General features: G+C 53.4%; 1 protein-coding gene across 4 annotated transcripts in view; it reads right to left on the bottom strand.

Moving 5' to 3' along the window:
- The window catches only part of COL22A1 (collagen type XXII alpha 1 chain), a 214286-nt gene that overhangs the window by 177166 nt on the left and 10807 nt on the right, over positions 1-26313 (bottom strand). For 3 of the 4 annotated variants that reach the window (XR_004315107.1, XM_032467723.1, XM_032467725.1), the window contains exons 2-3: positions 19985-20147; positions 15025-15591 (exon numbers count right to left, since the gene is read on the bottom strand). Coding sequence is in view for 3 of the 4 variants with exons in the window: in XM_032467723.1 (XP_032323614.1) it covers positions 15025-15591; positions 19985-20075 (658 nt within the window). In the remaining variant the exon portion in view is untranslated. The remainder of the gene's footprint in view (positions 1-15024; positions 15592-19984; positions 20148-26313) is intronic. The other variant, XM_032467724.1, reaches the window with a different exon arrangement.

The raw sequence follows: 26313 nt of genomic DNA, 5'->3' as shown, positions 1-26313 counted from the left end.
GAGCTCAGGGCAGGCAGAGCCACTGAGCCTTGCCTCTGTAAATAAAGGGGACAACCTGATTCCCGAACCCCGACGGCCAAAGGCAGCCCACAAACACAGAAAGGATGGACACTTTTCAAAGATGCTAGAGCTGGCCCAAACTGCTTTAAGAAATCATTCCTCAAAACACCTGCCACCCCTCTTGGGGCCCTCACTCAGCCTCACACATTCGAAAGCCTCAAGGGGGAATTTATAGCTGACATACGTCCGGACAAATGGACCCCAGAACACCTGTTCCAGCCAGAATCCCCAGGGAATACCAGGCCCTTAAGGTTCACTTGTTGGCAGGGAGGAGGGACTAGCCGCCAGGTCCCTTTCAGCGCATAACTGCATCACTCTGGCCAAGAGATGCCCACATCTTGGACAACAATCTACTTATTTCTACGTTAACTCATTTACTAAAACTGAAATATTTATAGAGCCCCAGATACGTTCCAGGCACTGAGCCAGTTCTAGGGACACACAAATGGGATCAGAGGCAAGGCGCCGTCCCTGCCTTCAGGGCACCCCTGGGCTGACTGGCGAGGGGCCTGGAACGTGTGAGCTCAAGGAATTTTGTCAGAGCTGCAGTGACATCCCAGAGTCTCCTAGCTTCACAGGCTCCTCCTCGACTGTCAGGATTCTGCTCAGCACCCTCGCCCAGAGCCTTGCTCTCACTCACCCCCTTACCGCCCAGGTAGGGAGCCCCTGGGCAGGGCCCCGGGTCTGGAGCTGACGGCGCCGAGCTGAAGGCCCTGACTGGCGTGGCTGTCTCCCCAGCGCGTCTGCAGACCTGGCGGAGTCTCACGGCTCTAGGCACAGAGTGGCCTCGAGTTCATGCTGAGCAGAAATGACCAGTGACACCTGAGCTGAGAGGTAAATGCTGAGTGGTGGTCTGGACGACTCCCAGGCACGGGCTTTGTCGTGATGCTGACGACCAGGTGAGGAGGTTTCACAGGCCCTGGGACTCGTGCCACGGAGAAGTGGCAGACACGGTTAGCTAACCCAACACCCATTCCCCGCTCCTTCCTTGCTGAAAGAATGTCACTTTTATTCAGATGGCAGTGTTTTCAGCTCAAGGAAAAAAGCGGTGGCTGGCTGGTCTAAGCCCATGACAGTTATTCCAGCCCCCACCTTCCAGCTGGGATGGACCTGTGACCCAGTTCTGGCCAAGGAAACGAATGACAGAGGAGCACCGTGGCTGGGGCGGCATGGTTTCTTAGAAAGCTTGCTTTTCCCGATTTAAGGGCACAGGCAGCTAGATGGGGTCGGCAAGGGTACCTCCTCTTCTTCCTTCCTCAAGTGCAGGACATATGTCTGCAGGACCGTCTATGAGAACTGAGGAGAGAGGCACTCCAACGCCAGCTGCCCCCAAGTCCAGGTGGAAAGCAGAAGAAAAAGAAGCTTGTTTTCCTGGTAAAGGAGCTACTGGCAGACTGGACCAGTTCCACCTCACTGATCAATACGGATTTATCAGGTGATCATTCAGGATCAACAGAAGAAGCAGTTCTGGAATTAAGGGTAAGGCTGAGTCTCAGGTGTCAAAATGGGTATTAAATGAGTCCTTGGTTAGCTGGTTGATTTCCCTTTCGAAAGTGTGAGAACACGAAAAAGACAAGGCTGGTAACAAAGGCCTGGAGTTCACTTAACTGCCACCCACTGACAGTCACACGCCCTCAGTCTTTAGGGAGGGAGAACATTCCAGACTTCTGGAGACACCCTCCACAGCGTGGGTTCTGCTTCACCAGAGGCTGAGCCTTGGCTGATCAGAGCTGCTGCTCCCAGGGCAAAACACCAGAAATCAATGCAGTTTCTCTGGAAAAAACTTCACCATGTCCTCAGTTTACCAAACAGCAAAGGGAGAGAGAGTACAAGATGGTCTCTAACGTCCTTCTGCTCTGCACTGACACACCCACAGTTCTGTCTAGAGAACACACATCACACCATCCCCTGGCTCCTGGCCAAGGGTTTCTCCATGCAGGAAAAAAAGGGTGCTGCCAATTAAGTGCCTATTGTGTGCCAATCACCCAGCTGGGGATTTTACCTATAACCACCATTCAAGGAGGTAGATTTTGTTCCCATTACACAGATGTAAAAACTGAGGCTAAGAGAAGTTAAGCAGCTTACCAGACAGGAGGAGCAACTGGATTTAAATAAAGGTCTACGTGTGTCTGGAATCTAGGAGTACAGACAGTTCCCCAGTCTAGCGGAGCAGGACTGGGAGAAGCAGGGAGCACAGCCCGAGGGCTCAGCGAGCAACGGAGAGGAAGCAATCACTGCCCATCCATCACCTCCCAGCAGCCGCTGCTGAGTGCAGCTAACCACAGACCAGATGATGACATTCCAAGTGGGCAGAGGAAGAGGCGGAGGAGGAGAGATGAATCAGACACCCAGCAGACACACGGCAGTTCCTCCGCTGCTCTGAGGCCAGCCGGGAAGTCGTCCACACACCCCCACCGTGGAGAGCCAGCAGGGCCCCAGGGATGATGTGAATAATGATCAGAGTTGTAAGGGCTGCCAGGACTGATGCCTGTATGCCAGGCACTTCGCTGGGCGTGCGACGCTGACTGTTTGTGCTCTGCCGGGCGACAAGAGTTATCTCCGTGCCCCACGGACACACAGAGAGGGCTTGCTCTGCCCAGACACCGTGCTCAGCACGTTGGATCCATTAGTACCTTTGACTGACTCCTCCCTACAGCCGTCCGGGATAGGTGCTGCTGTTCCCAGATGCGGAAAGAAGGGCATTAAAAAGTTAGCCAACTGTCCAAGGCTGCAGAGCTAGCAGGTGGCAAAGCCAGCAGGCTGGCCCCAGCGTCTGGCTCTTGACCACTACCTGACTCAGTCTCTCCCAGGTCACCTGGCCAAGGTGCACACAGGGACCCATGTCTGTCTGTCTCCAAAGCCTGCAGGGACAGACAGCCAGCTTGCTACTTCCTGAGGCAACCCCTTCTGCCTCTGGGCATCCCTGATGTGTCCAAGGGGCTTCCTCACTCCGAGCTGAGAGGTTTCAAGTGCTCTCCAAGTTCCGCCCACCGGGTCCATTTGCTGGTGCCCACTTATACCTGGCTCTGGGCAGGGCACTGGGGACCACGGCTGGGGCAGATGGCGAGGGCCTGTCCTCAAGCTTGCCCTCTGCTGGCACCAAATCCAAATCAGGTCCCGTTCCCTCTCATGAAAGCCGGTTAGATGTTTCAAGATAGCCAGCGTGCTCCTCTCTCCAGGCTTCTCCAGCTGAGCACCTCTGGCTCCCCGGCAGTAGAAAGAATAAGATCCCGCTGGAGCACAGTAAACTGGCTATACTTCCATAAAAAGAAAAAAGGAATCAACAAGCTCGCACATTATAGGATCATGGCTCCCGAGGGCACGGCTGACGCGTGTTTAATGCTGACAGAAGCCAGTGTTTAGCATCCTGTTTGACACACACCAGTATATTTATCATGCCCATATTTCAGATGAGAAAACCAAGGCTAAGATGGCTTAGATGACCTGCTCAAACCACACCCTTCGTCAGTGGTGGAAACAGGATCCAAACTGAACCTCCAGCACTTTCATACTCACTACCACAAACCGACATATACATGGGTGTCTGGAAGATCATATAAAACGCCCAAACTATGGTTACCCCTGGGGGACAGAACTTGAAGTGTTTTCTTAAACTCATTTTTGCTTTCTGTATTTTCAAATTCACTTTAAAGACTGGAACATGATTCATGAGTACAATATTTTTAGGTTCTAAATATAATTTTTTAATAGCAGCCCTGAGCCGTGCCCTGAGGCAGCAGGAGGCTCCAGGAGAAGCAGGCAGTGGGACGGCCAGTGAGCGGTAGGTGGCGGTGAGAGCCGCTTGCAGAGGCGAGCCTGCACCAGATGCAGCATCCCCTGGAGGCCTGGAGGATGACAGGGCCTTGTGGGCTCAACATGCACTTCTGGACCCAAGAGTGCCAGCCAGGGGGACAGGGACAGGCCCCTGTTTTCAAGGGAGTCACCATGGAGACAGACAGACAGCAAGACAGGTGGGAGAGTGCTCTGCACACTGGCCAGTGAATACCTGCAGATGCTGGGAGGGTCAGCGATGGAGGCTAAGTACACAGAGACACCCTAAAAAGGAGCATGCAAGTTCTCTGGAGTCAGAATAACCAGTGCTAATAAAATCCTGGCCGCGTGTCGTGAACTTCCAGCAGCTCTAGGGCACAGGCAGGCTGGGGCCTCTCTCTACCTACCAGTGCAATGGTGGGGAAGAAAAGGGAAGTGCTGAACCCCCTTTGCACCGCCTACCAGCTACTGTAGGCACTTACGTGCTCCAATTTCGCAGCAACCCTACAATATGGGTTTCTGGCACATGGGGAAGCTCAGAGAGGTTAAGTAATTTATCCAACATCACACAGCCAAGTGGCAAAGGAAGGAATCAAGAGGGGCAGTGAGGCTTGGACATGGAGTGCTGGACCCCTACTCTACCCACACATCTGAGCACTGGAAAGCACCCTGGGTGTGAATGTAATAATAACCAGCCAGGCATCAGACGGCTCCACTGCCTCGAGGTCACACACGGGGTCCCATTCACTCCTCTCTGCAATGCAGATATTAACATCCGTGCTTTACAGATGAACAAAGAGCCTTCCCAGTTGTTAAAGAAACACCCGGGGATTGTTATTTGCTGCATCCCAGGGCCATCGTGTGGCCCCTGTGAGAAGGGGCCCTCTTGTTCTAGAACTTTCTGGAGATTCCTGGCCTGCATTTCCTTTCTAGTCAAAGTGTGTTGGCACTGGCTGCCTCCCCAGAGGCCCCAGGTCCTCTCGCTGGCCAATGCCCATCTCCCAGGTCTGTTAGGCTGGAGGGGCGGTGTGGTCAGGGGGCCCAGTATTTGGGAGAACGTTTAGGAAGTGTTTTAGAGGCAGCCTGGTGGGAAGGAGCAAAACATTGCTAGAAGGAAAAATCCCCCAGGCCTGCTGACAGCGGCGACACTGGGTCCAGGAGGTCAGGGCCACACTTGCTCCCTCTCCGGAGGAGCACACCCGGCTGGGTCCTTCCTGACACCGGTGGGGATGTGCCAATTTCTGCCTGGAGCCTAGAGCTGCAAATAGTGAGAGAGCGGCTGCCAGGCCTGCCCCCAACCCAGCCCGAGCACATGCCCAGGGTACGGTGAAGCGGGGCCGGGGCCAGACGGAGCAGCTCTGCCCGAGGCTGATGGGGAAGAAGGTCTGGAGTCCACGGACCTCCCCGCTTCCGTGTCAGTCTCCTCTTTGTTCTGTTTCCAGACCCAGAAACCAATGTCAAAGGTGGAGGGATTTTTCCCTAGCCAAGGGCACCCGGAAGAGTGAACGGAATGCGGACGGGAAGTCCGCGGACAACGCCTGGCACCCCATGCGAGCGCATTCATTCATTCACTCATTAAGCCAACACACTCCCGCCAAGTGCCCAGCGCACACAGCCCACTTCAAGGAACAAGCAGAAACACGCAGACGAGGCGGTCCTGCCCTGCTGGAGACACAAGCTAGACAGAGGAGGAGGCAGAGAGCAAATGCAGAGACAGCCACGGAAAAGCAAGCCGCCCCATGGCCCTGTGTGACCAGGGCCGCGGAGGAAACATGGTGGTGAGGTGACGGGGCACTGGGCACGGTGGCCAGGATGCTTGTGGGGAACGCTGATCTAGGGAGACCCCCTAGCTTGGTGACATCGGAGCTGAGAGCTAACGAGGGCCTGAGCAGCCACGGGAAGTAGAGCCATGGGCAGAAGGTTCCAGAGAGGGCAGGGCCCTGAGGAGGAAGGGGCTGGGCCTGCCCTGGATGGGGTGGGGGCGGGGACGGAGCCGGAGTCCAGCTGGGGAGAGAGGACAGGGAGGGGAGATGCCGGGCTAGGGAAGCCTCGTAAGCCCAGGCAGGGTCTGTAATGCGGGAAGTGAAGAGATGGCTCTGCCCAGCATCAAGGCCAGAGCCAGGTCACGGTTACCTTAGGAGCGCAACCCCTGCAGGGGAGGCTGTGATTGCAAATGTCCCAGGTTCCCTGGACCTCCTTCCTTCCTGGGGAGTGTCCCATGGGCCAAGCACCAGTAGGTGTCACCAGAGACTGCGAGGCCCTCCTGCAGGATGGACAGGGAGGAGACTGGGGCAGCAGGACCTCGGGAGGGCAGCAGAGCCCTCGGCCAGCACCCCGGAGCCCGGGCCCAGCTCAGCCAAGCAGTGACCGCCAGCCTCGGTGTCTGAGAAGCACCGGAGCTAAGTGCAAACCTCCTTCCCTTCCCTGCACACCCAGTGATGCACCTCGCCGCGAGCCCTGTGTTTGTCTGAGCAGCTGCACGTAGCCTGTTCCAGGGTGAGGGGCAGGAGGAAGGGCTTTGTGCTGCACTGAGCACCCCCGTCAAGGTTCATGAGTGTGTGTGTGTCGGGGGGCAGGGGCACACGTGAGCATCCATGTGTGTATGAGTGGCCATACGTGAGTGTGTCTGTGTGTGTGTGACGGTGTGAGTATGCTTGTGTTTCTGCATGTGTCTGTGTGTGGATAAACTCAAAGACGCCAGAGTCTGTGTGATGAAAATGACAAAGACAGGCACATTTTACAGCAAAACAAGTCACTGAGAACGCGCTCTGACAACTGTTTTCCTTCAGCTTTCCAGGAAGCGTCAGGCAGCATCGGAGGCACTGCAGTTAATCAGCAACACTTCTTGAGAAGCCAGACGTCGTGTAACCCCGTGTCCCACTCGCCCTCCCACAAGTTCAGCTGGGGCAAGGCTAGCCACAGGATGCGAGAGACACTCAGAAACACAGAATTCCTCCACGGGTCTAATTACACAGCTGCTCATCTATACAGAGACACGTACTTACGCGTAGACTGTCTGCATTCGTGCATGTATACATTTTGCAAGTGCCAATTTCGCTGTGGTCACTATATTTTATCCCTTAATCAATTCAACACTAAAGCCACTGTGGGAAATGCAGTCTGACCTTGCGGGGCTGGAATTCTTGGCGTGACAGTGCCAGTAAATGAGACGGTCACGGCGACGTGGATGCATTCTCTGCCCCGCCTGGGGTGGCACCGGGGGCAGAGAGTGCAGTGGCTGGCACTGGCCCCACAGCCGGGCAGGAGCTGGGGAGGGTGTTGCTTTATAGCTGACGTTCAAGCCCTTTCTAGCCCGCACCGGGGCGTGAGTCCTCGTCCAAGCCCTGGGATGGTCAGAGGATCTGCAAGGCCCACGGGGAGCCCCTAAACACAACCAGGCAAAGAGGCATGTGTAGCGTGTGAACACACGGAGAGGGCAGCGGGTTAAGCGTGACAGTGAGCCAGACACAGAAAGGAAGGGGCCCTCCAGGAGGAATCCCACCCACCCGCTCAGCACCCCATAAAATACCCAGCCCAGGGTCCCTGCATGAGTCAGTGGCAGTGAATTCAGGTTGCCAGGCCACAAGGGGGGCCTTCCACAGCTGTGTTGCCTCGGCCCTAGAAGGTAGGCAGTATTACTGTCTTCCTTTTACAAGGGAAACCAAAGCTTAAAAAAGTAATCTGACACATAAACAGAGACCCCGTACTTATGCGGGGCTCTTAGAGCTGCGCTCACCTGCTGAACCGAGGGAGCGAGGGCAGCACGGGGACCAGGCCGTCCCTGCACGCTCCTCCGGTAATCCTCCCGTGCGTTCTCAAAGCGGGTGGCGCTGCCTCCGAGGGGGTGAAAACCGCTTTGAGGGAGAGGGTGAAAAACATCTTCGAGATGACAGAGGTCTGCGGCCCCCACAGTTCACCCCACCCAACAGCATAAGCAGACAATTACGTGTGGGTTTACCACTTAGAGAAGGAAGCAGCTAGAGGAGAAAACCCCACCCTTATCCAGGTCCCCTCAGAGGGAGATCACTTTTATTAAAGGGTGAGAAACACTGCCCTAAGCAAAAAGCATTTAACTCTATCGCTTTTCTGGAAAGTAACACATACACACACAGACACAGAGAAGAGGTTAAAGTGTATAAAAATATATATAAAGCATGTGTACACACACACACACACACACACACACACACACACAAGTGTCTTACATGTGACACACACGTGCGAGCAGACACTTGTCCAGCACGTGCTCAGGCCACTGCTGCACCAAGCACCTCCCACGTCCCAACCCTCACACCCTCACAGCTCCGCGAGGTAGAAATGTCACCACCATCCCCTCTGCACCAGTGAAGAGACCGGGGATGGGGGGGGAAGAGGCTAGGGAACCGGCCTGAGGCTCACCCAGGGTGGGGAGGCACAGCGGGGCCCCGACAGGTGGCCGGCTCCGGCCGCCGGGGCTGAACCAGTGCAGACCACGGCCTCCTCCACCGGCCCTCGCGCCCTGGTGGAACCACAGTGCCCGGTGCTGCCTGTGCAAACCTACCCACCTCCTCCAGGAAGCCACCTGCGGGGACAAGTCCGCACAGGGTTCAGCACTAGCAAGACAGCACTGCCGGCACAGGAGACCGGAACCCAGAGGCAAAGGGGATGCTGGTCAGTTTGGGGAGAAGGCAGACACGGAGGGGACAGTCTCCTTCCGCGGAGCAGGACGCCCTGGTCACAAGGGGGCGCGGGGGGGTGCCGCGCGGGCCTGGCGGGCAGGGCTGGGAGACTGCTTCCTCCTCGATGCCCACACGTTAGCAGTTAACACTGACAATGTTTAGTTTTCCATCACTTTCAGTAATTTTCTAATAAAATTTCCCAGCACATAATCGGGTTTAAGTAACCCAATTACTACTTCCCAAGGTGACCTCGCGCATGACAAGTTTTCACAGGAGGAACTCCCAGTGACCTTCAGGCCCGGGGTGGGGCCCCAGCCTGAACCGCTTCCTGCATCTGATGTGGTCCCAAGAGCCCAGCCACAGGCATCCACGTGGCGGCTCCAAACCCACAGCTGATGCAGCCTCCGATTCTGCCTGGGCTTCGGCTCCGCCCAGGGGACCGGCCGGGTGGGTCACCTCATGGCCACATATGTGCTCCCAGACGTGTGTGTGTGTGTTGTGTGTATGTGTGTGTGTGCAGTATCATGTGTGTATGTTGTGTATTGTGTGTGCGTGTGTAATGCACTGTGTATATGTGTTTGGGGGTGTGTATTATGTGTGCATGTTGTGTATATGTATGTGGTGTTTGTATCGTGTATGTGTTGTACGTCTGTGTGTGGTGTACGTGTGTGTGTGCTGAGTTTACCTCCGAGTCTCCTGGCCACGCAGAGGGATAGAGACAGAGGTAGGGACAAGAAGACCTGGTCCCTGGGGACAAGGCCACCAGCAGGGCCACGCCCTCTCTGATGCCTACAAGAGGAGATGGGCCCAAACAAACTGCCAGGCTGGACGTGCACCCAGACCTGCCGACAGGCAGCCCCAGCCCCTGTCGGCGCTACCTCTGGGTCTTCAAGGACACAGACTTGCAGGGTTTTGAGGTGCACATCACTTCTGGCTGACCCCTTGCTTCCTGCTGGCCGTGAGGACTTGGGGAGAGCTACGCCTCAGTGTCTGTCTCCCACAGTGGGGAGGGTGGCACTTCCTTGGAGGCACTGTCACTGCCCCCAGCGCGGCCCCCCCAGCACGTGCCCCTCCCACATCAGGCCCTCGCCTCCTGCAGGCCCTTGGCTTCTGCACTGGCCTCTGCCTGGAACTCTGGGCCCATAAATCTTGGCAGGCACGGTTGTTCCGTGTCATTCCAAGCTCAACTCCACTTCTCCCATCTCTTCCTGTAACCCCTCCAGCTGAGATGCTGTCCCATGGCCCTGCTCTACTTTCTTCAAAGCATATATCACTGTATGAAACCACATTGCCCATTTACTTGACTTTTTCCGCTGTCTCCCTTCCTTTCTGGAGAGTGTCACCCTAAAAGCAGGAGCACAGATGACTTGGATCACCGTGGTGATCCCTGTGCCTCAAAACCACGTCTGGGAGACAACAGGGGGTCAAAAAATGTGTTGAAAAAATGACCCAATAAGTGTATGTAAAGGGCCCTTAAAGCATCCTCGGTTGGGAGCTGGCTTCTTTAAAGGGCGATCTAGTCCATCCCCAATCACACAAAGAAGCTGCATTATTTAATCAAAACGTTCTATGCTGCAGACAGGAAACAGCACAGAAAAGTCCTCAAGTGCCCCTGATGGTTCCCTCATCTGAGGGTGAAGTGGTCTGTGACAGCCATGGTCAAAAGCAAGAGCGAGCCTCTCAGTGAGTCGCAGCCCCGGGGCCAATCTCACGGGTCAGCACAACAGCCGGTCTGTGAGGAGGTGTGGGCCAACGCAGGAAGCTGAGAGGGGCTCCTCAGAGGGGCTGGGGACACGCATGGAGTCACAGACTAACCGAACACGTGGCTGGGGTGGAGATGCCAACGTTTTTCCAGGGAGAACAATGAAATTCATCCCCTTCTCACACAAAAGCAGCCTCTGTCTGTCTGTCTGTCGTGGGGTATCACACCCAGGACACACAGCTCAGGGGATAGCACCGGGGCTGAGCACGGACACACAACACAGACAGACGGAGGGAGACAGTGCGTCATGAATCAGAGAGGCACGAGGGGCTCCTTCTGTGCCCTAGTCCACGCTCGCATCCTGGGCTGAAGCACAGGATCCAGGAACACGCCCCTGCCCCTGGGGAGAGGAGAGGACCACCAGAGGGCGTCCCTAAAATAGAAGCAGGCGGAGGCTTCTCGCAGCCGCTGCTGGCATCCCGCGGGCTCAGCTCACGGCCACACGATCAGCTATATAAAGGCTGTTCTGCGGCCACGACTGAGCCTGGGCTGGAGAAAGCTCTTAATTACAGCCGGTGCTCCGGGGCCGGGCCCCATCTGCAGCCTCCACCCCACACACTGCAGGAAGCCAGGCTGAGATCCCGTCCCCAGGGAACCTCGTTAGGCCACCAAGGGGCAGGAGTTCACGTCGTGACACGGAGGTGCTTCCCCGGAGGAGCCCAAGGCCGGGGGACAGTGAGCCTCAGGCCTGGGCAGACTCTGGGGGAGGCGTTCAGGTGGCTCCCCCTCCTTACCAGGCTCCGTTCCAGGCACTGGTACCTCAAGGAACAGACCCGGCCCTCGTGAAGCTCCTGTTCTTGTGTGTAAAGACAGCTCCTAGGCAGGGTAAACTAACAGCCATTTCAAACAGCAGGTGGCAAGCGGCATGCACACTCAGGGTGTACTAATCTGCCTCGTTCCTGCTGCCTCAGACAAATGTTTCTCAAGGACAAAAAGAAGCGTCAGACCCATCACCGCATCCTGGGCACCTGGCATGTGCCCAGCAGAGGGATCACCCAGTGTGTGATTGCTGAGTGAATGGATGGCTGGATGGAAGGACTGAACTGAATCAATCTCACTACGATGCACGGCTGGGTTGGAGTGCAGTGGGTGAATGGATTAGTGTGAATTCAGTGGCTGTTACAACTACAGCTGTTGAATGAATCAATGAGGGGGCTGGAGAGACGGAACAATCACTACACCAAAACCCGCGTCGTTAGTCTGCGATTTCCCAGACCGTCAGCGTGCCGCCCCTGTTCAGACAGCCGGGATTGGGGCTGTGGAACCACCCGCAGGTACCCACCCCCGGGGCCGAGGGGCCTAGCTGTCTGGATGCGGTCACGCGCCTTGGTTCACTCTCCTACACGCTTTCCACTGCATCACTGTTTGCTCTTTTATTTGTTTTGCTTTGTTTCTAATTGAAGCAATTGTGGGGAGATTTTGTTTCGTTTGTCACCAGAATAGAGCAGACCCTCTCAGCCTACAGCTGTATTTACAGACAGGATTCCCTTTAGATGGCTAAGAATAACTTAAATCTTGCATCTATTCAGGCACTTGGAGAAGCCTGTCTAGAGAGAATCGCTGAGTTTCTCCCGATGGTTCAAGGTGGACGTGTGGTGTGCGGGGCTGGCCTGTACCCCTTTCCCCTTGGCAACACCCCCCCACCACCGTGATGTCCCTGCAGAGGTCGCACCCCTTTCCCTGAGGGAGTACAGCTGGTGACTAATTCCACTCCCAAATGTCAAACAGGAGACTGTGGCTGAGGCAGCTGCTTCCATTCCAGGGCCACAGCGACTGGCTGGGAACAGCCGCAGGGCCCACACCGTCCAGTCAGACTGAATCCAGGCCCGCTGCGTGACCCTCTCCTCCCCTGGGGCTGAAGACCCACGCAGCTCTAAGAGTCACTTGACTGCCTTGTGCTGGGAGCTCCTCGGCCCTCCCTCATCCCTTGTCTCCTTCTCTGTTCTGCTCTGAGCCTCAGATCCTGGCCCTTGTGACCACATCACCCGGTCCCTTTGTTGACTGGTGTCAGGTGAGGTCAGGCCAATGGAAGGGGCCAGCAAAGCCAGAGGGGACCAAGACAGGGGCTCCTTTCCTGCTCCCTTGGGGCCGTGGCTGAGCTGGCAGCCGAGAGCTGTGTTCCCCCCTGGGCTGAGGAGACAACAGTGCTGCCGGGCAGCCCCTCCCCACCCACAGAGCAGCACTTCCATCACTGCTATCAACCAGCTTCTCCTGCTGCTGGTGCCCAGTGCTTCCAGCATCACTCCCTGACCTCAGCCTCCTCTAGATAGAACCTTCCTCCACGTCTCCTCACGGCTGGGACCCTGACACACAAATCTGCCCAGAAGAGAATTAATACCCAGAAAAAAGAGCCTAGAAACGGCAGGAGAGAGTGAGTTTGGTCTCAGCGCTTACGTCTGCCTGACCTCTGGCCTTTCTATCCTGTGTGATGTCAATGTGCTTTATTCTCTAAGCAAGTTAGAGTGGGGTTTTCTGTCACTTTGATCCAAAGCATTGTCCCTGGCTCAGACCCAACACCAGTGGTGGTGAAATCCTGTTCTGGGGGCCCTGGCATGAGGCCAGAGTGCGGAGGCTGAAGGCCGGGATTCTGCCCCCAGCTCTGCCGTTTTGTTAACAGGGCAATGTGACCCAGTGACCTGACCTTGCCCGGGCTGGCCCTGCCATTCCCAATGGAAGCTCTTCAAAATCTAAATTCTGCTCTGCCAAGATCTAGAATCAGTCTGAACCCAGGCTGGCAGCATGGTGAAATGCCAGAGGGTAGGGTCCAGAAGCAGCCTTGCTTCCCAGGGCCCTGGGTGGCCCCTGTGCCACCAAGTTGGACATCTGCCTCTTGGCTGGGCCTGTGGCCTAGTGGCTGACTCTCGTAGCCCAGACTTCTGGCCACATGCACCTCGGTCAGTCCTCAGCCTGGCTCGGCCTGGGCTGTTCCTTCTCCCTGCCTCCTCTTCCCCAGCGTGGCCCCGTCGCCTCCCCGGCCTACTGCTGAGGGCCCAGCAGGCCTTGCAGCTGTGCCTCCCAAGGTCTCAGCATTCTGAATGCCCTCATCTGTGAGAAGGAGATTCATCTTTATCTTACAAAGTTGTCACGAGGATCAAATGAAGTCACTGTGGGAAATCCATGGCCAATGGCTGGCACACTGTAGGGTAGGTAACCACCTCTTTGCCCTCTGGGCATCGATTCCTTCATCCTTGGGCAACAACGCATCATCTATTCCCTGCACCGTTCTCTGAATTTCCCAGCAGTCTGTGAAGGGGCTCCTTTTTGCTTGCCGTCCTGCCAGCATTCCATTCTCCACAAAGACCTGACCATGTCACGCCCCTGCCCAGAACCCTCCAAGCCTTGCACACAAGGCTCTCCTTTATCCAGTCCTTGACAATCACACAAAGCAACCAACCCCAACTCCCCTTCTGTCCTCCGGCCATTATAGTTCATTGACTGCGTGTTGCCAACCTCGTCCTTCTAAACCAGCTAAGTGCCACCTCCTCCAGGAAGTCCCCCCCCCCATTCGCAGGGTCATCATCCACCACAACCACAGCAGGACCCCACCCATAAGACTCTGTGGCACCTTGATTAAACTCACCCCCACAATATCACATTCCTTTTTTTTGAGTCTTTTCCACCATCTAGACTAAGGAAGACCTGAGGGCAGGGGCTGTGTCTTATCTTTTTCTATAGCCCAGAAATCAGCACAAGGCCACACAAACAACAGATCCCAGTAAACGTCTGTGAATAAATAAATACAGATTAAGTGAGCCAATACAGAGAAAAAAAGTCACAGCATGGTAACGAAACTAAGGACATCGAGTCTCAGACAAGTTTTACCAGGCTGTGAGCCGGGCCCACCCCTGGGACCAGACCCCTGCCGCTCTGCCCTTCTGCTCCCGCTGCCAGGCCCCTCCTCCACTGCCCTGCCCAGGTGTGACCTTCTGGGCTCCCCAACCAGGGGCAGTTCATCCCCCACAGAAGTCAGCAAGACAGAGGCTGACCCTACTCCCTGCCCCCACCTGCTGGCTTCGGAGGAGGAAGTTACCGAGCCAGGAAGAAATGGCACCCCAGGAAAGCAGGCAGAGGAGACAGGCTGGCTCAGGAGAAACCCACTTCACCCTTCCTGTCCTGGAGAGGGGGTTGGTGTCAGAAAGACCCCACCAGGGTCTTGGAGGTCAGCCTCCCAAGTCAGAGCCTCGGGGCCATGGGATCTTTGCCTGCCCAACACACACTCCTTCCTCTCCCATCGCCCAATCCCAGCCACAGTCAGGATTCCAGACAAATAACATGGAGACCTCGGGTGATCCCAGAGGGCAACAGGTCAACAGCACTTGGCCTCTGGGACCAGCAGCGCCCACCACCTGAACTGGCTGACTCGGGTTCACCCGGTACAGTTCCTGCACCCTATCTGGGCCCTGTTCTTTCGTGATCTCTCACTGCCACCCCTCAGTGGGGCTGAGAGGGGCAGGACCCAACAGCTCTCACCGAGGGGCTTTGGTGAGGCCTCTGCAGGCACGTGCTCTGACTCAGTCCCAGGAGGCCAGGGGATGTTCCCGTTGCAGAAGTGAGGCATTCATGTATCTCAGAGTGGGTGGGGTTTAGAAGCCAGCCTGCTTTAATTTTTCTTTCCACCCCTGTCTCCCTGAAAGTGTGGCCCACGGGGCAGGACCCTGGGTGATGGACCCGGACCGGGTGTGGGTGCTACTGGGTTCCTCAGTTACGGCCGCGCCACGCGGACTGGGGCCTCCCCGCCCCTCGCGCCTCCCCAGGCCGCGGGTCCCCACTCACTTTCGCACAGGCGGCGCCGCAGCGTGCCCCGGATCTTGTCAATGGCGTCGAAGTCCGACACGTGGAAGATGTGGGCGGCCTTGGGCTCGGAGGCGATCTCCTCCAGCTCCTCCCGCAGCGCCTGGCCCACGCCCACGGCGAAGATGCGGATGCCCGCGCGGTGCGCGGCGGTGGCGGCGGCCAGCACCAGGTCCTGGCTGCGGCCGTCCGTCAGCAGGATGGCCACCTGCTTGAAGGCGCGGTCCCCGGGGCGGCCGCCGGCCCGCGGGGAGAAGCTGTGGCGGGTGATGTAGCGCAGCGCGTCGCCCGTGTTGGTGTTGCCGCCGTGGTAGGTCAGCCGCCGCGCCGCCGCCCTGACCTCGGCCCGGGAGCCGAAGTGGTCCAGCTCGAAGGCCGTGGCCGGCCGGTCGCTGTAGCGCACGACGCCCACGCGGGTGCGGTCCGCGCCCACCTCGAACGTGTCCACCAGGTTGGCCACCCACTGCCGGACCTTCTCAAAGCCCTCCTTGCCCACGCTCGACGACGTGTCCAGGAGGAAGACCAGGTCGTAGTGGACGCTTTTGCAACCTGCGGGGGCGACAGACAGGGCGAGCAGGGCCGAGTGGGTTGTGGGAAGGACTCGGTCCCGGGGCCTCGGGCGCGGCCATCCGGGTCTCCAGGTCCCCGGCTAACACCGCCCACCGCCCCTCCCCGCGGCCAGCCGTGCCCGCGGCCTTAAAGGCCCGGCCCCGCCTCCCAACCGTCACGTGATGAGGTGTGCCCCCCCCCCCCCGGGTTGCTCTGGGGTCCGGCTGACTACATATATAGTCAGTATGTATGGGTTACCTATACATAGTTTGTACGTATAGTTTATATATAGTTTATAAATGTATTTATATATCCATCATTATGTATTTACATATATTGTATATAGAAATACATGTTTATATATAGAATTTTTTTTTATATAAATGAGTAACAGTCATGGAACACCATGTCATTTTCTTTAAATACTCCTTTTATTTTGGTTCAAAAGTGACTTCATTAGCAACCTCAATGGCCATCAGCAGATGACTGGATAATTAGGTTGCAGTACACACACACACAGACACACAGACACACAGACACACAGACACACACACACACACAACTCAGCCATAAAAAAAGAATAAAATAATGCCATTTGCAGCAACATGAATGGACCTAGAAATCGTCATACTAAGTGAAGTAAGCTGGAAAGAGGAAGAAAAACACCATATGATATCACTTATATGTGGAATCTTAAAAAATGACACACATGAACTTATTTACAAAACAGAAACAGACTCACAGACATGGAGAACAAACTTATGGTTACTAGGGGGAAGGAGGTGGGAGAGCAGGGATAAATTGGGAGTTCAGGATTTGCAGATACTAACTACTATATATAAAATATATTAACAATAAAGTTCTACTGTATAGCACAGGGAACTATATTCAATATCTTATAACCTATAATAAAAATATGAAAAGGAATATATGTATATGTATAACTGAAACACTATGCTTGTACACCAGAAATTAACACAACATTGTAAACTGACTATTCTTCAATTAAAAAAAAATTTTAATTTAAAAAATTAAAACATTTTAAAAAGCGACTTCATTATCTTTCAAACCTACTATAAGTAACACATCCCCATGTCTGAAAAGGCAGAAAAAGCAATCAAAAAATCTTTTAAACGCTCATATTGCCAGCTGCTCAGTGATAGCCATGCTAACCCAGGGTCTATTTATGTATGTTCTATTTCCTTGTAGCCATTGATGGAGGTGGGCTGTACCAGATACACTGATAGATATGCTGCTTTCCCCGCGTGCAGTGATGCGCTGGGAGCCCATTTCCAGTATGATAATGCCGGTTTCCATGGCTGCAGAGATTCCCCAACAGGGATGAACATAATTTATTTAGCCAGAGCTCTCCTGTTGGATAGTTAAACAGTGCTCAGTAGTTCACTATTAGAAATCATCTACAATAGATCGCGTTCATATGTTTCAGAAATGCCATAGTGCTTTATAAACGTATGCTTGTATTTTAACAAACATAAATTTTGTATGAACTATATAATGTTTCGGATTAAATGAACTACAGCACTATATAATTTGTATTTGTGATCCACATGGCAACTCTGTGCAAGGGGGTGGTGCTCGCCCCCATTTTACAATTAGATAATATGAGGAAAAGTTGCCTAAACGCCACACTGAAGCATAAATACAAAGGGGAACCAAAATATGCCCTTGTCTCCACTCTTCCAGAATCTGAGTCTTGGCCATGCCAACAGCCATAGCTGACCAGGCCTCTGGGAACACCTGGTACAAACATTTGATTAGTGAAAAAAATAAAAAATGATAACAAACCAAAAAAAAAAAAAAAAAAGAATCCTACTTTATTAAACTGTCCTACTGGCAAAAGTCAAAAAGACCATTTGACTTTTGCCATTAGGATAGTAGCCAGTGAGAATGTAAGGAAAATGGGGTGGGGGGGTATAGCTTAGTGGCAGAGCACATGCTTAGCATGCACAAGGTCCTGGGTTCAATCCCCAGTTCCTCTGTAATAAATACATAAACAAATAAAGGAGTATATTTTTGGATCCACCAATTCTAGATTTAATGATTTATCCTAGGAAAACCATCAGATAAATGGAAGGAGAAAAAAAAGATGTATAAGGAAGCTCATGGCAGCATTGCCAAGCAAAGTCCTGGAGACCACCTCCATGATCACCCACAGGGACCTCCTTAAATCACTCCTCCTCCCTCGCTCCTTGCTCACACAGCCGAAAGCCAGGCAGCCGTGACAGTGATGGTGGGCCCTTATTTACTAGCACGGAAACCTTTCCGGCTATATTGTTGGCTATGAAAGGCACGTGTGTCTCTGTGTACAACTGTGCATGCAGGCGAGAAGCTGTAAAAAGAAACATTGCTCACCTCTGGCAAGCAGAACCATGAGAGAATTATATCACTTTGTATGTTTTTTTTAGTGTCTTCTTTTCTTTAGTATTCACTTTATACTTCATTAATTTCTACTGTTTATTATTTTCTATCTTTGACTTATTTTGTATTTAATTTGTTCTTTTTTTCCCTCACTTTATATATGTAGACAAATAAACTCTCGGCTTTTTTGTGTTTTCTAATATAAGCATTCAAACGTTAAAGTTTCCTCTACACGCTTTGCTAGGTGTATGTTACAAATTTTTATGTTTTTTCCTTTTTTAAAAAAAAGTCTTTTGTTGAAGTGTAGTTGATTTACAGTGTTAATTTCAGGTGTACAGCAAAGTGATTCAGTTATACAAATACATACGTACGTATTTTTTCTTTTCTGATTCTTTTCCATTATAAGTCATTACTTTGTATTTTTGATTTTGTTTACAAGCAATGAATTAAGTTCAAAAAACATAAAAACAATAAAGCTGCATATATGTGTACACACACACTTATCCCGCCCTGTGCCTGTGCCACTCTTGAACCCCACACCCACCTTCCCCTTGAGTTTTTTAAATCCAAGTCCAACCCACAGAGGAGCTGAGGTGAATCCCTGCCTTGGCAGAATTGACCCCTAACAAGATTAGTGCTTTAGAAGTGTGTTTGCCCAGATGTGTGGACTCAAGAGGTAATTCCTGGGGAGTTTTTCCCCTTGACCCAAAAGGTCATCCTTTTGTCTTTGTAACAATAAAGTCCCGCCTGCTCAGGATAATTGCTACTGCCAGCCAGGCCGCCCGGCCAAGACTGTAATCCTTGAGCAAAGTTGTTTTTTAAGCTGCAGAAGGTTCATTTGTTCAAGCGGCCTCCCCAGGGGGCCATGTTCTCCGGGAGGTCAGGGAGCAGGCCGGGTCGCGGGCATGTGAGAATGAAGAGCGACGTCTCAGGAAGGGCCCTGGCTTCTGGCCTCGGCTCCACCGCAGGCCAGGGCCCTGTGACCCCGGCTTCGCCCCGGGCCCGCATCTTCCGCTCTGTGAAACGAGGGCTCGGAGAGAGGGCCCCCCCCCCCCGTATCTGACGGCCCTGGAGGTCAACGGGACACTGGGGTCGTCCCGGGGATACAGAAGCCTCAGAGGCCCGGCACCCCACGTGGGAAAAGCAGATGCCCGCGCCTGTCTCTGCCCTTCCAGGCAGCCAGGCCTCAGGAGGCTCAGGCAACGTGAAACAGGCGGGAGCTTTGTAAACAGCCCTAGAACCCCGAGGCCGAGCCGGGCTTGCTTGCTTTTTGTTTTCATTGGTGGCCCCGGGAAGGAAGGCTTGGCTCTGGCCCAGAACTTCCTGGGTCCCCCAGCCTCACGGGGGTGAGGGGGGCCTCTCTTTACCTCAGTTCCTCATCTGCAATCAGGGCCTGCATCTCAGCCCAGGCATTCTCCCTGAGGCCCCGGCCAACCCTGTGCGGGCTCTGGGCCCAGGGCTGTGATACAGACGTCTCTGACCCCTTCCCCATGTCCCCCACTGGCCGTGGCTCCTCCTACGAGGCCCTCAGTCAGGTGAGCAAACCCTCCTGTCCCTTCTCACTCCTCCTGCCCGGGCCTCCTCTGCTCCAGTAACTTTCCCACTTCCTGTCTATGCCCTGTCCTGGCCCCCTCTTCTGGCTGGACCCCAGCGCGTCCAGTGTCACCCGGGATGTGGCCCAACGCCCTTCCAGGACAGGACAAGACAGTAGGATGCTATCCTCGCCTGCTGTCCCCAAATCCTGCATGTGCTCAACAGAGACACGCTCTCAGCACACATATGACTGACTCAGGACATGTGTTCACTCCCTCTTGTTCACATCCACACACACACGCTCACACACAGGCACATGCCCCAGCTGCACTGGTCACAACATGCATCGGTTGGAGGGCAGCTGGCACCTCACAGGTGATGACCCACACCCTCACTCGCTCACACACAGGCACACAGCCGCGCCCCTGCGACGCGCACAGCGGCTGCCCTGCCTCCAGCCCCGCGCGGCCTCCGGCCCTACCTGCCCTCTGGGCCTGGCAGCCATGGTCCCCACTCCAAAGCAGCAGCAGCCAGAGCAGGCAGGCCGCACTGCTGCCCCGCCGGCTGGCCATGGCGCTCTCGTGCTTGGGAACGCGCGCTTCTTGGCCAGGAAGAGGCACCGTCAGGGTCTACGGGAACATGTCCTGGGTGAAGAAAGACACGCCTTTAGCAGAAGGCCCTGGAGCTGAGAAGCCAGAAGTGACCTCTGGGCCCCAGGCAGGAGGAATCACCCCCGCCCAGCCTCCCAACTGCCTGCACTGCCCAGACTCGACTCTTCGCACAGCCAGCACTATGACTTTCTAAAGAGCGAAGCCCTGTGTTCCCTCCCTGTCAGATTCATCCACCCCCCCCCCACCCATCCATCGGCAAGTGTGCATTAAGGACCAGCTCACATTATCAGCTACCTAACCTGTGCCTGTGGCAACAGCATCATTACTCTGACCATATTCTTGACTTGTAGACATTTAATAGGCTGTTTTATTTGTTTAACATGTTAAAAGGGGACATCTTTGTACCCAAGTCTTTGCCCATATTTGATTATTTTCTTGGGGCAGGTTTGTAGGAAAATGTTTAGGGTGTCATTGGGGTTTTGAAAGGACCCTGATATGAGATGTCAAACTGCTTTCCAAAAACACTGTACCATTTCCACAGCCTCCAGCAGGATAGGAGCGGGTGGGTGCCCCTCACCGCCGACCTGGCAGTGTGGAGTAGTGCCATTCCTTTGATTTTTGCCAACTCAATTCAGACAGTTTCTTGCTTCCTATGCATGTCTTTCATCCATGAGGTAGAATAGCTAAACGTTCTTTCCGTACTGCATATTTTATTTTCATGTGGATATCCATTTCAAAAAGTATTTGCCATTGCTAACTCCAAAATCCAGGAAAGGAAGAACGGTCTATAGATTTTACCATTGATTTGTTCATTCACAGATATTTCCCAGTGGCCCTAACATGCCAGGTTCTGAGGCCAGGCAGACAAAGGACACCAAACCCTCACTGATAACTTGGGTGGGGGCAGATAAGACACAGGCCAGAGCAAGGTACGGTAAAATGAGCACTGGTAGAGGGAAAGGCGGGGGGGCTCTGGGAGGACCGGGGCGGGAGGGGGAGATCGCCATGTGACCATTTCAGGAGAAGGTCAGATGACATGTTCCTAGATGGAGAAAACCCTGAGAATTCACAAAAAGCTGTTAGAACCAATAAACAAATTCAGCAAAGTTGGAGAGTGAAAAACATCAACGCTCAGAAGTCTGTTGCATTTCTGTACACAAGCAATGAACAATCCACTGGGAAATTAAGAAGAATAATTTTACTGACAATAGCATCAAAAAATAGAAAAAAAAAAACAAACACTTAGGAATAAATTTAACCAAGAAGGTGCCAGTCTTGTATGCTGAAGACCACAAACCGTTGCTGAGAGAAATTAAAGAAAACCTACATAGTGGAAAGACATCTTCTGTTACTGCTTAATGGTTACAGAGTTTCTGTCTGGGGTGATGAAAAGGTTCTGGGAATAGATGTGTTGATGGTTACACAACATCTGAATGGAATTAATCCCACTGAGTCACATACTTAAAATGGCAAATGTTGTGTTGTGTACTTTTTGCCACAATAAAAGTAGTAAAAGAGGTCCATACCCCAGTCTCTGTGAATGGTTACGTTACATGGCCAGGGAGAATGAACGTTACAGGTGGAATTAAGGTTGCTAATCACCTGACCTAAAATATGCAGGTAACCTTGGACTACCTGGGCGCATTCAGTGTAATCACAAGGGTCCTACAGATGAAAGAGGCTGGGTCAGAACCAGAGTGCTGGCCACCCGAGAAGGACTTGATTGGGCCTTGTTGGCTCTGAAGATGGAGTAAGGGGCCGTGAGCTAAGGAATGCAGGTGACTTCCAGCAGCTGGAAAAGGCAAGGAAAGGGCGTCCTCTCTATAGACTTCTAAGGAAACAGCCCACCCAACACTTTGATTTTAGCCCAGTGAGACCCATTTTGGAATTTCCACCTTGAGAAGTTCAAGATAATAAATCTGTGTTGTCTTAAGCCGCTAAGTTTGTGGTGATTTGTCACAGCAACCATAGGAAACTGAGTGGTGATGAGAGTTGAGGGGGATGGATGCTGGAGCACGGTAAGTGGTCCCTCCTGGCAATCTTCCACCCCACCCCTTCCTCCTACAAACGTATGCTCAGGCCCTTTTCTCTGGACAAAACTGTGTCCCTTCAAATTCATCTGTTGAAACCCCAGCCCGAGTGTGACGGTATTTGGACATGGTGTCTTTGGAAGGGACTTAGGCTTAGATTAGGTCATGAGGTCATGACCCCCATGATGGGATCAGTGCCCTTATAAGAAGAGAAAGAGACCATCTGTCTCTCTTTCTCTCCACCTTCTGGGGAAACAGAAAGAAGGTGGCTGTTCACAAGCCAGGGAGTGAGCCCTCACTAGAATCAAATCTTCCAGCACCTGCTCCTGGATTCCCTGGCCTCCAGAACTGAAAAATAAGTGTCTGCTGTTGAAGCCCCCCAGTAGGTGGCATTTTGTTACAGCAGCCTGAGCTGACTAAGACTTCCTTCCAGGTCACTGCAGGGCCACTGTGTCATGAGTCTGGGGCAGACCAGGAAGGAGGAGATTGGGGAGTCTCCATCTTTTTTCTTGGAAAGATCGTGAATCCTGAGACTTGGCAGGAAGATAGCAAAAGGACAGAGATCCCAGGAGCTCCTCCCTCTGCTGAAGGCAGACCAGTGGCTCGAGGAAACAGGCAGCGGATTCCGTAGCAGCCCAGGAACATCCCCACACGTGGGTGGGAGACGGCCCGACCCCAACATCCCGAGTGGTGGACAGCTCGCTCAGCCCTCACACATCTCCACCCCCCACCCCCGTCCCCCTCCGCTGCAGTAAGAGAGAAGCAGTTTCCATCAGTCCTAGCGAAGGATAGGCCAGAACTCGCCAGGTGGTCAGGAGGGTGGGCTCTCAGACCAGAGTGCCTGGTGCTACAAATCCCAGTTATTCGGCAGCTCTGCGGCTTCAGAGACAGACCTAGTCTCTCTGCCGCAGTGCCCTCACCTGTGGAGTGGAGACAGTCACAGGACCCGCCTTGGTGAGTTGTTACAAGGGGGTCGTCGTAGGGATTAAACAAGGAAACCGCAGGTAGAGGCCACATCACCGCTGTGGACCAGAACTGTGACCCAAACCACACCCACTTCCTCGGCCCACTCGCCATCCAAGGGCCCCTGCAGGGGGGTAAAACTCAGCATTGTTGGGGAGCCTCCACGCTGTACACACTGCGCGTCCCCATCTCCACAGCAACCCCACGGGGCGGGCATCTGCACCTCCCCTCCACAGGCCGACCTGCTGAGGCTGAGAAGTGGACGATGCCCTGCAGCACCCCCACTGGGCAGGTCTGTGTGTGAAAACAGATCCAAGAGACTCAGAAGTAATCACTCCTGAGTTGGAAGCTCCCCCAGGGCCAGTCTGCGTTCTCTACCATCCCTCTCCCGGCCCAGGCTACTTCCCTGAGCCGGGCCCAGTGAGTATTCGTGGGGTTGAAAGTCCACCGTCCTGATATTTGGTTCTTTACAGAAAAGGCTGGGGAACGCCTGTGTGTGCTGTGAGCCACGTGCTTTTCACCAGTGTCCTCCCTGAGGTCACAGCACACTTGCAAGTCAGCGCCGTTATCCCCACCGTCCTGAACACGCACCTGAGACCGGGGAGCAAGGCAGAGCAGGGCCTGCCTCAGGCTTGTGGTACAAGAGCCCACACTCTTTCCAGCACTAACACTGAACACATTTCACATGCCGACTAGGCGCCAGGAGCCATTCCAAGCACTTTATTCATAAAAATTCATTTAATCTGAACCGCAGCTATCATGAGACCTATTTTACAGAGTAAGAAACCGAGGCACAAAGGGTTAGGAACCTGCCCGCGACCCCACACCTGGCAGCCGGGATGCAGTGCCACGCGATCACAGGCCCACGGGTGTAATCAGGCAGCAGGGTGGCTTCTCGGGACGTTGGGATCTGGCTGGAGCAACACTTATTTCTTAAGCACAGAAACAATATGGGAAACAAGCAAAGGATAAAGTCAAAACCCAAGCCATGCATCCCCCAGAGGAAGGAGAATGGCCTTCTCTGCCTGTTGGTGTGACCGATTCCATTGAGTGATTTTCAGACACTGAATCGGCCTTGCAAACCTGGGCTGCATCCCACTGGGTCAGGGCCTAGCCTTCTTTCTATACATGGTCATATTTGATTTGCTAGTATTTTGTTGAGGAGTTTTTTGCTTCTGTGCTCCTGAGATATATTGGTCTGTCGCTTTATTTTCTTGGAATGCCTTTGTTCAGTTTGGGATTAGGGTAATGCTGGTGTCAAACAATGAAATAGGAAAGGTTCCCTGTGCATCTATCTTCTGGAAGATATTGTAGAAACAAGAATAAATGGGGTGTTCATACAAAATGCCCACTGGTGTGGAGTCCCTGTGTTCCTTAGCCGTAAAAATGAGCATGCCGTCCCCATGAGACGGGGCTCATCGCTACTCCCTAGGGGATGCTGTGAGGGTTACATGAAATAATTCCTACAGAGTATACAGATCCTGGCACAGGCCAGGTGCACAGTAAGTGTGAGACTCTTACCAGCCTGTTTCCTCCGCCCCTCCAGCCCACCTCGGGCCGTAGCCCCAGCAAGCATGGGCACCGTATCCCAGTCCTCTCTCCCAGCTCTTTCCAGGGACTGGCTACCAAGCTGGCATGATGCAGGCCACACCCAGTCCCTGGGAGGCAGGGCTCTGCCATTAGTCTCCAAAAGTCCAGCAATTAATTTACTGAACTGAGTTTCTGCCACAAGCCAGCCCATCGCCATAGTAACCAGCATTCCCTATTGAGGGACTCAGAGGTGGGGGGAGCAGAGACACGGAGCAGAAAGCAATTTAGAGGGAGAAAATGAGATCTGGCACACTGCGAGGGCAGCCTGGGCAGAGGGCGAGCTCTGTCTGCTCCAGAGGGTCTGGCCGCTGCCCACTGAGGGTGGAGACCGGGTGGAATGAGGCTTCGCTGATGCGTTGCCGGGGTGACAGGCGATGCTCTGTGCAGGAATCTGGTGGCGACACAAAAGCACGGTGTGCTGTGTCCGGACCACGGACACATCCTGCATCTGGATGTTTATAGTACTTTATTCAGAATTCCTTCCCTAGATGAATCAATAAAGAAATGGTGGCCCATCCACACAATGGCATGGTGTTCAGTGGTTAAAAAGAAATGAGCTATCAAGCCATGAAAAGCCATGGAGGTTGTGCTGAACACTGGAATTTGACACAACATTGTAAAATGATTATAAATCAATAAAAAAAAATAAAATAAATTAAAAAAAAAAAAAGAAAAGCCATGGAGGAACCTTAAATGCATATCACTAAGTGAGAGAAGCCCACCTGACAAGGAGGTTATAGAACTGGAACTTAGTCCTAAACCCCTATAATCCTAAATCCTGTGTCCTTCCAACTCACCCACAGAGGACTGGTCTCTGTCCTCTGTCAAACGGAAGTACTTGTTTGGGTGTCTGGCAGAAGAGGGGGAAGAGAGTCCTTAAGAGTCTTTGGTCCTAATAACAAGCAAGAACATCAATCCGGTTCTCATTCAGACGTCGCAAGATTTACACAGAATCAGCTTAAGCCCCAAGCCACCAAAAGTCAGGATCACCTTGATCGAAGGAGACGGAGATGGACTGAGAAATGGGTTTTCCTAACCTCCTCCTCTGTGCTCTGGAATTCAAAAATACTTCCTATCGGTTACTCTTTCCCTACGAAGGGGCCAGATGCCCGATGTATTTCTCTGCCAGTTGCTAAAAACTGTGAATGAAACTCAAGCCATATCTGTCTATTCTCAAAACAAAGGAGATTTCTTAAACTGGTCCCCAAAGGACTTGAAAGGCACATCCTCTGTCTGCAGCCATCGCCCATTTCTTCACTCATCTCCTCGGCCTGTGAAGTCACTGATTAACTAACTCAACAATGTTTATGAAGTCCCACACGAGGCGCCAGGCACTGTTTCCATCACTAGGTCTAGTGATGCCCCTGCATCCTTAGAGCTTACGTTCTAGGGAGAGAAGAGAAAAACCAAGCCAAGAAACAAACATATGGTTTCTGAGAGTAGTAACTGATTTGACTACAACAGGGTGATGTGACAAAAAGGGATGGGCAGGACTGCCTTTACACTTTGTAAAAGGAAGGGCTCCGCTGAGTTGGGGATATCTGAGCTGAGGTCTGACTACAGGGAGGAGCCAGCCACTCAGAAAGAGGGATCAGGGAAGGGGTATAAAGGCCTCC

This window comes from Camelus ferus, chromosome 25 (genome assembly GCF_009834535.1).
Source record: "Camelus ferus isolate YT-003-E chromosome 25, BCGSAC_Cfer_1.0, whole genome shotgun sequence".
Classification (NCBI taxonomy): Eukaryota; Metazoa; Chordata; class Mammalia; order Artiodactyla; family Camelidae; genus Camelus; species Camelus ferus.
This window is presented reverse-complemented; position numbering and strand designations above follow the sequence as displayed.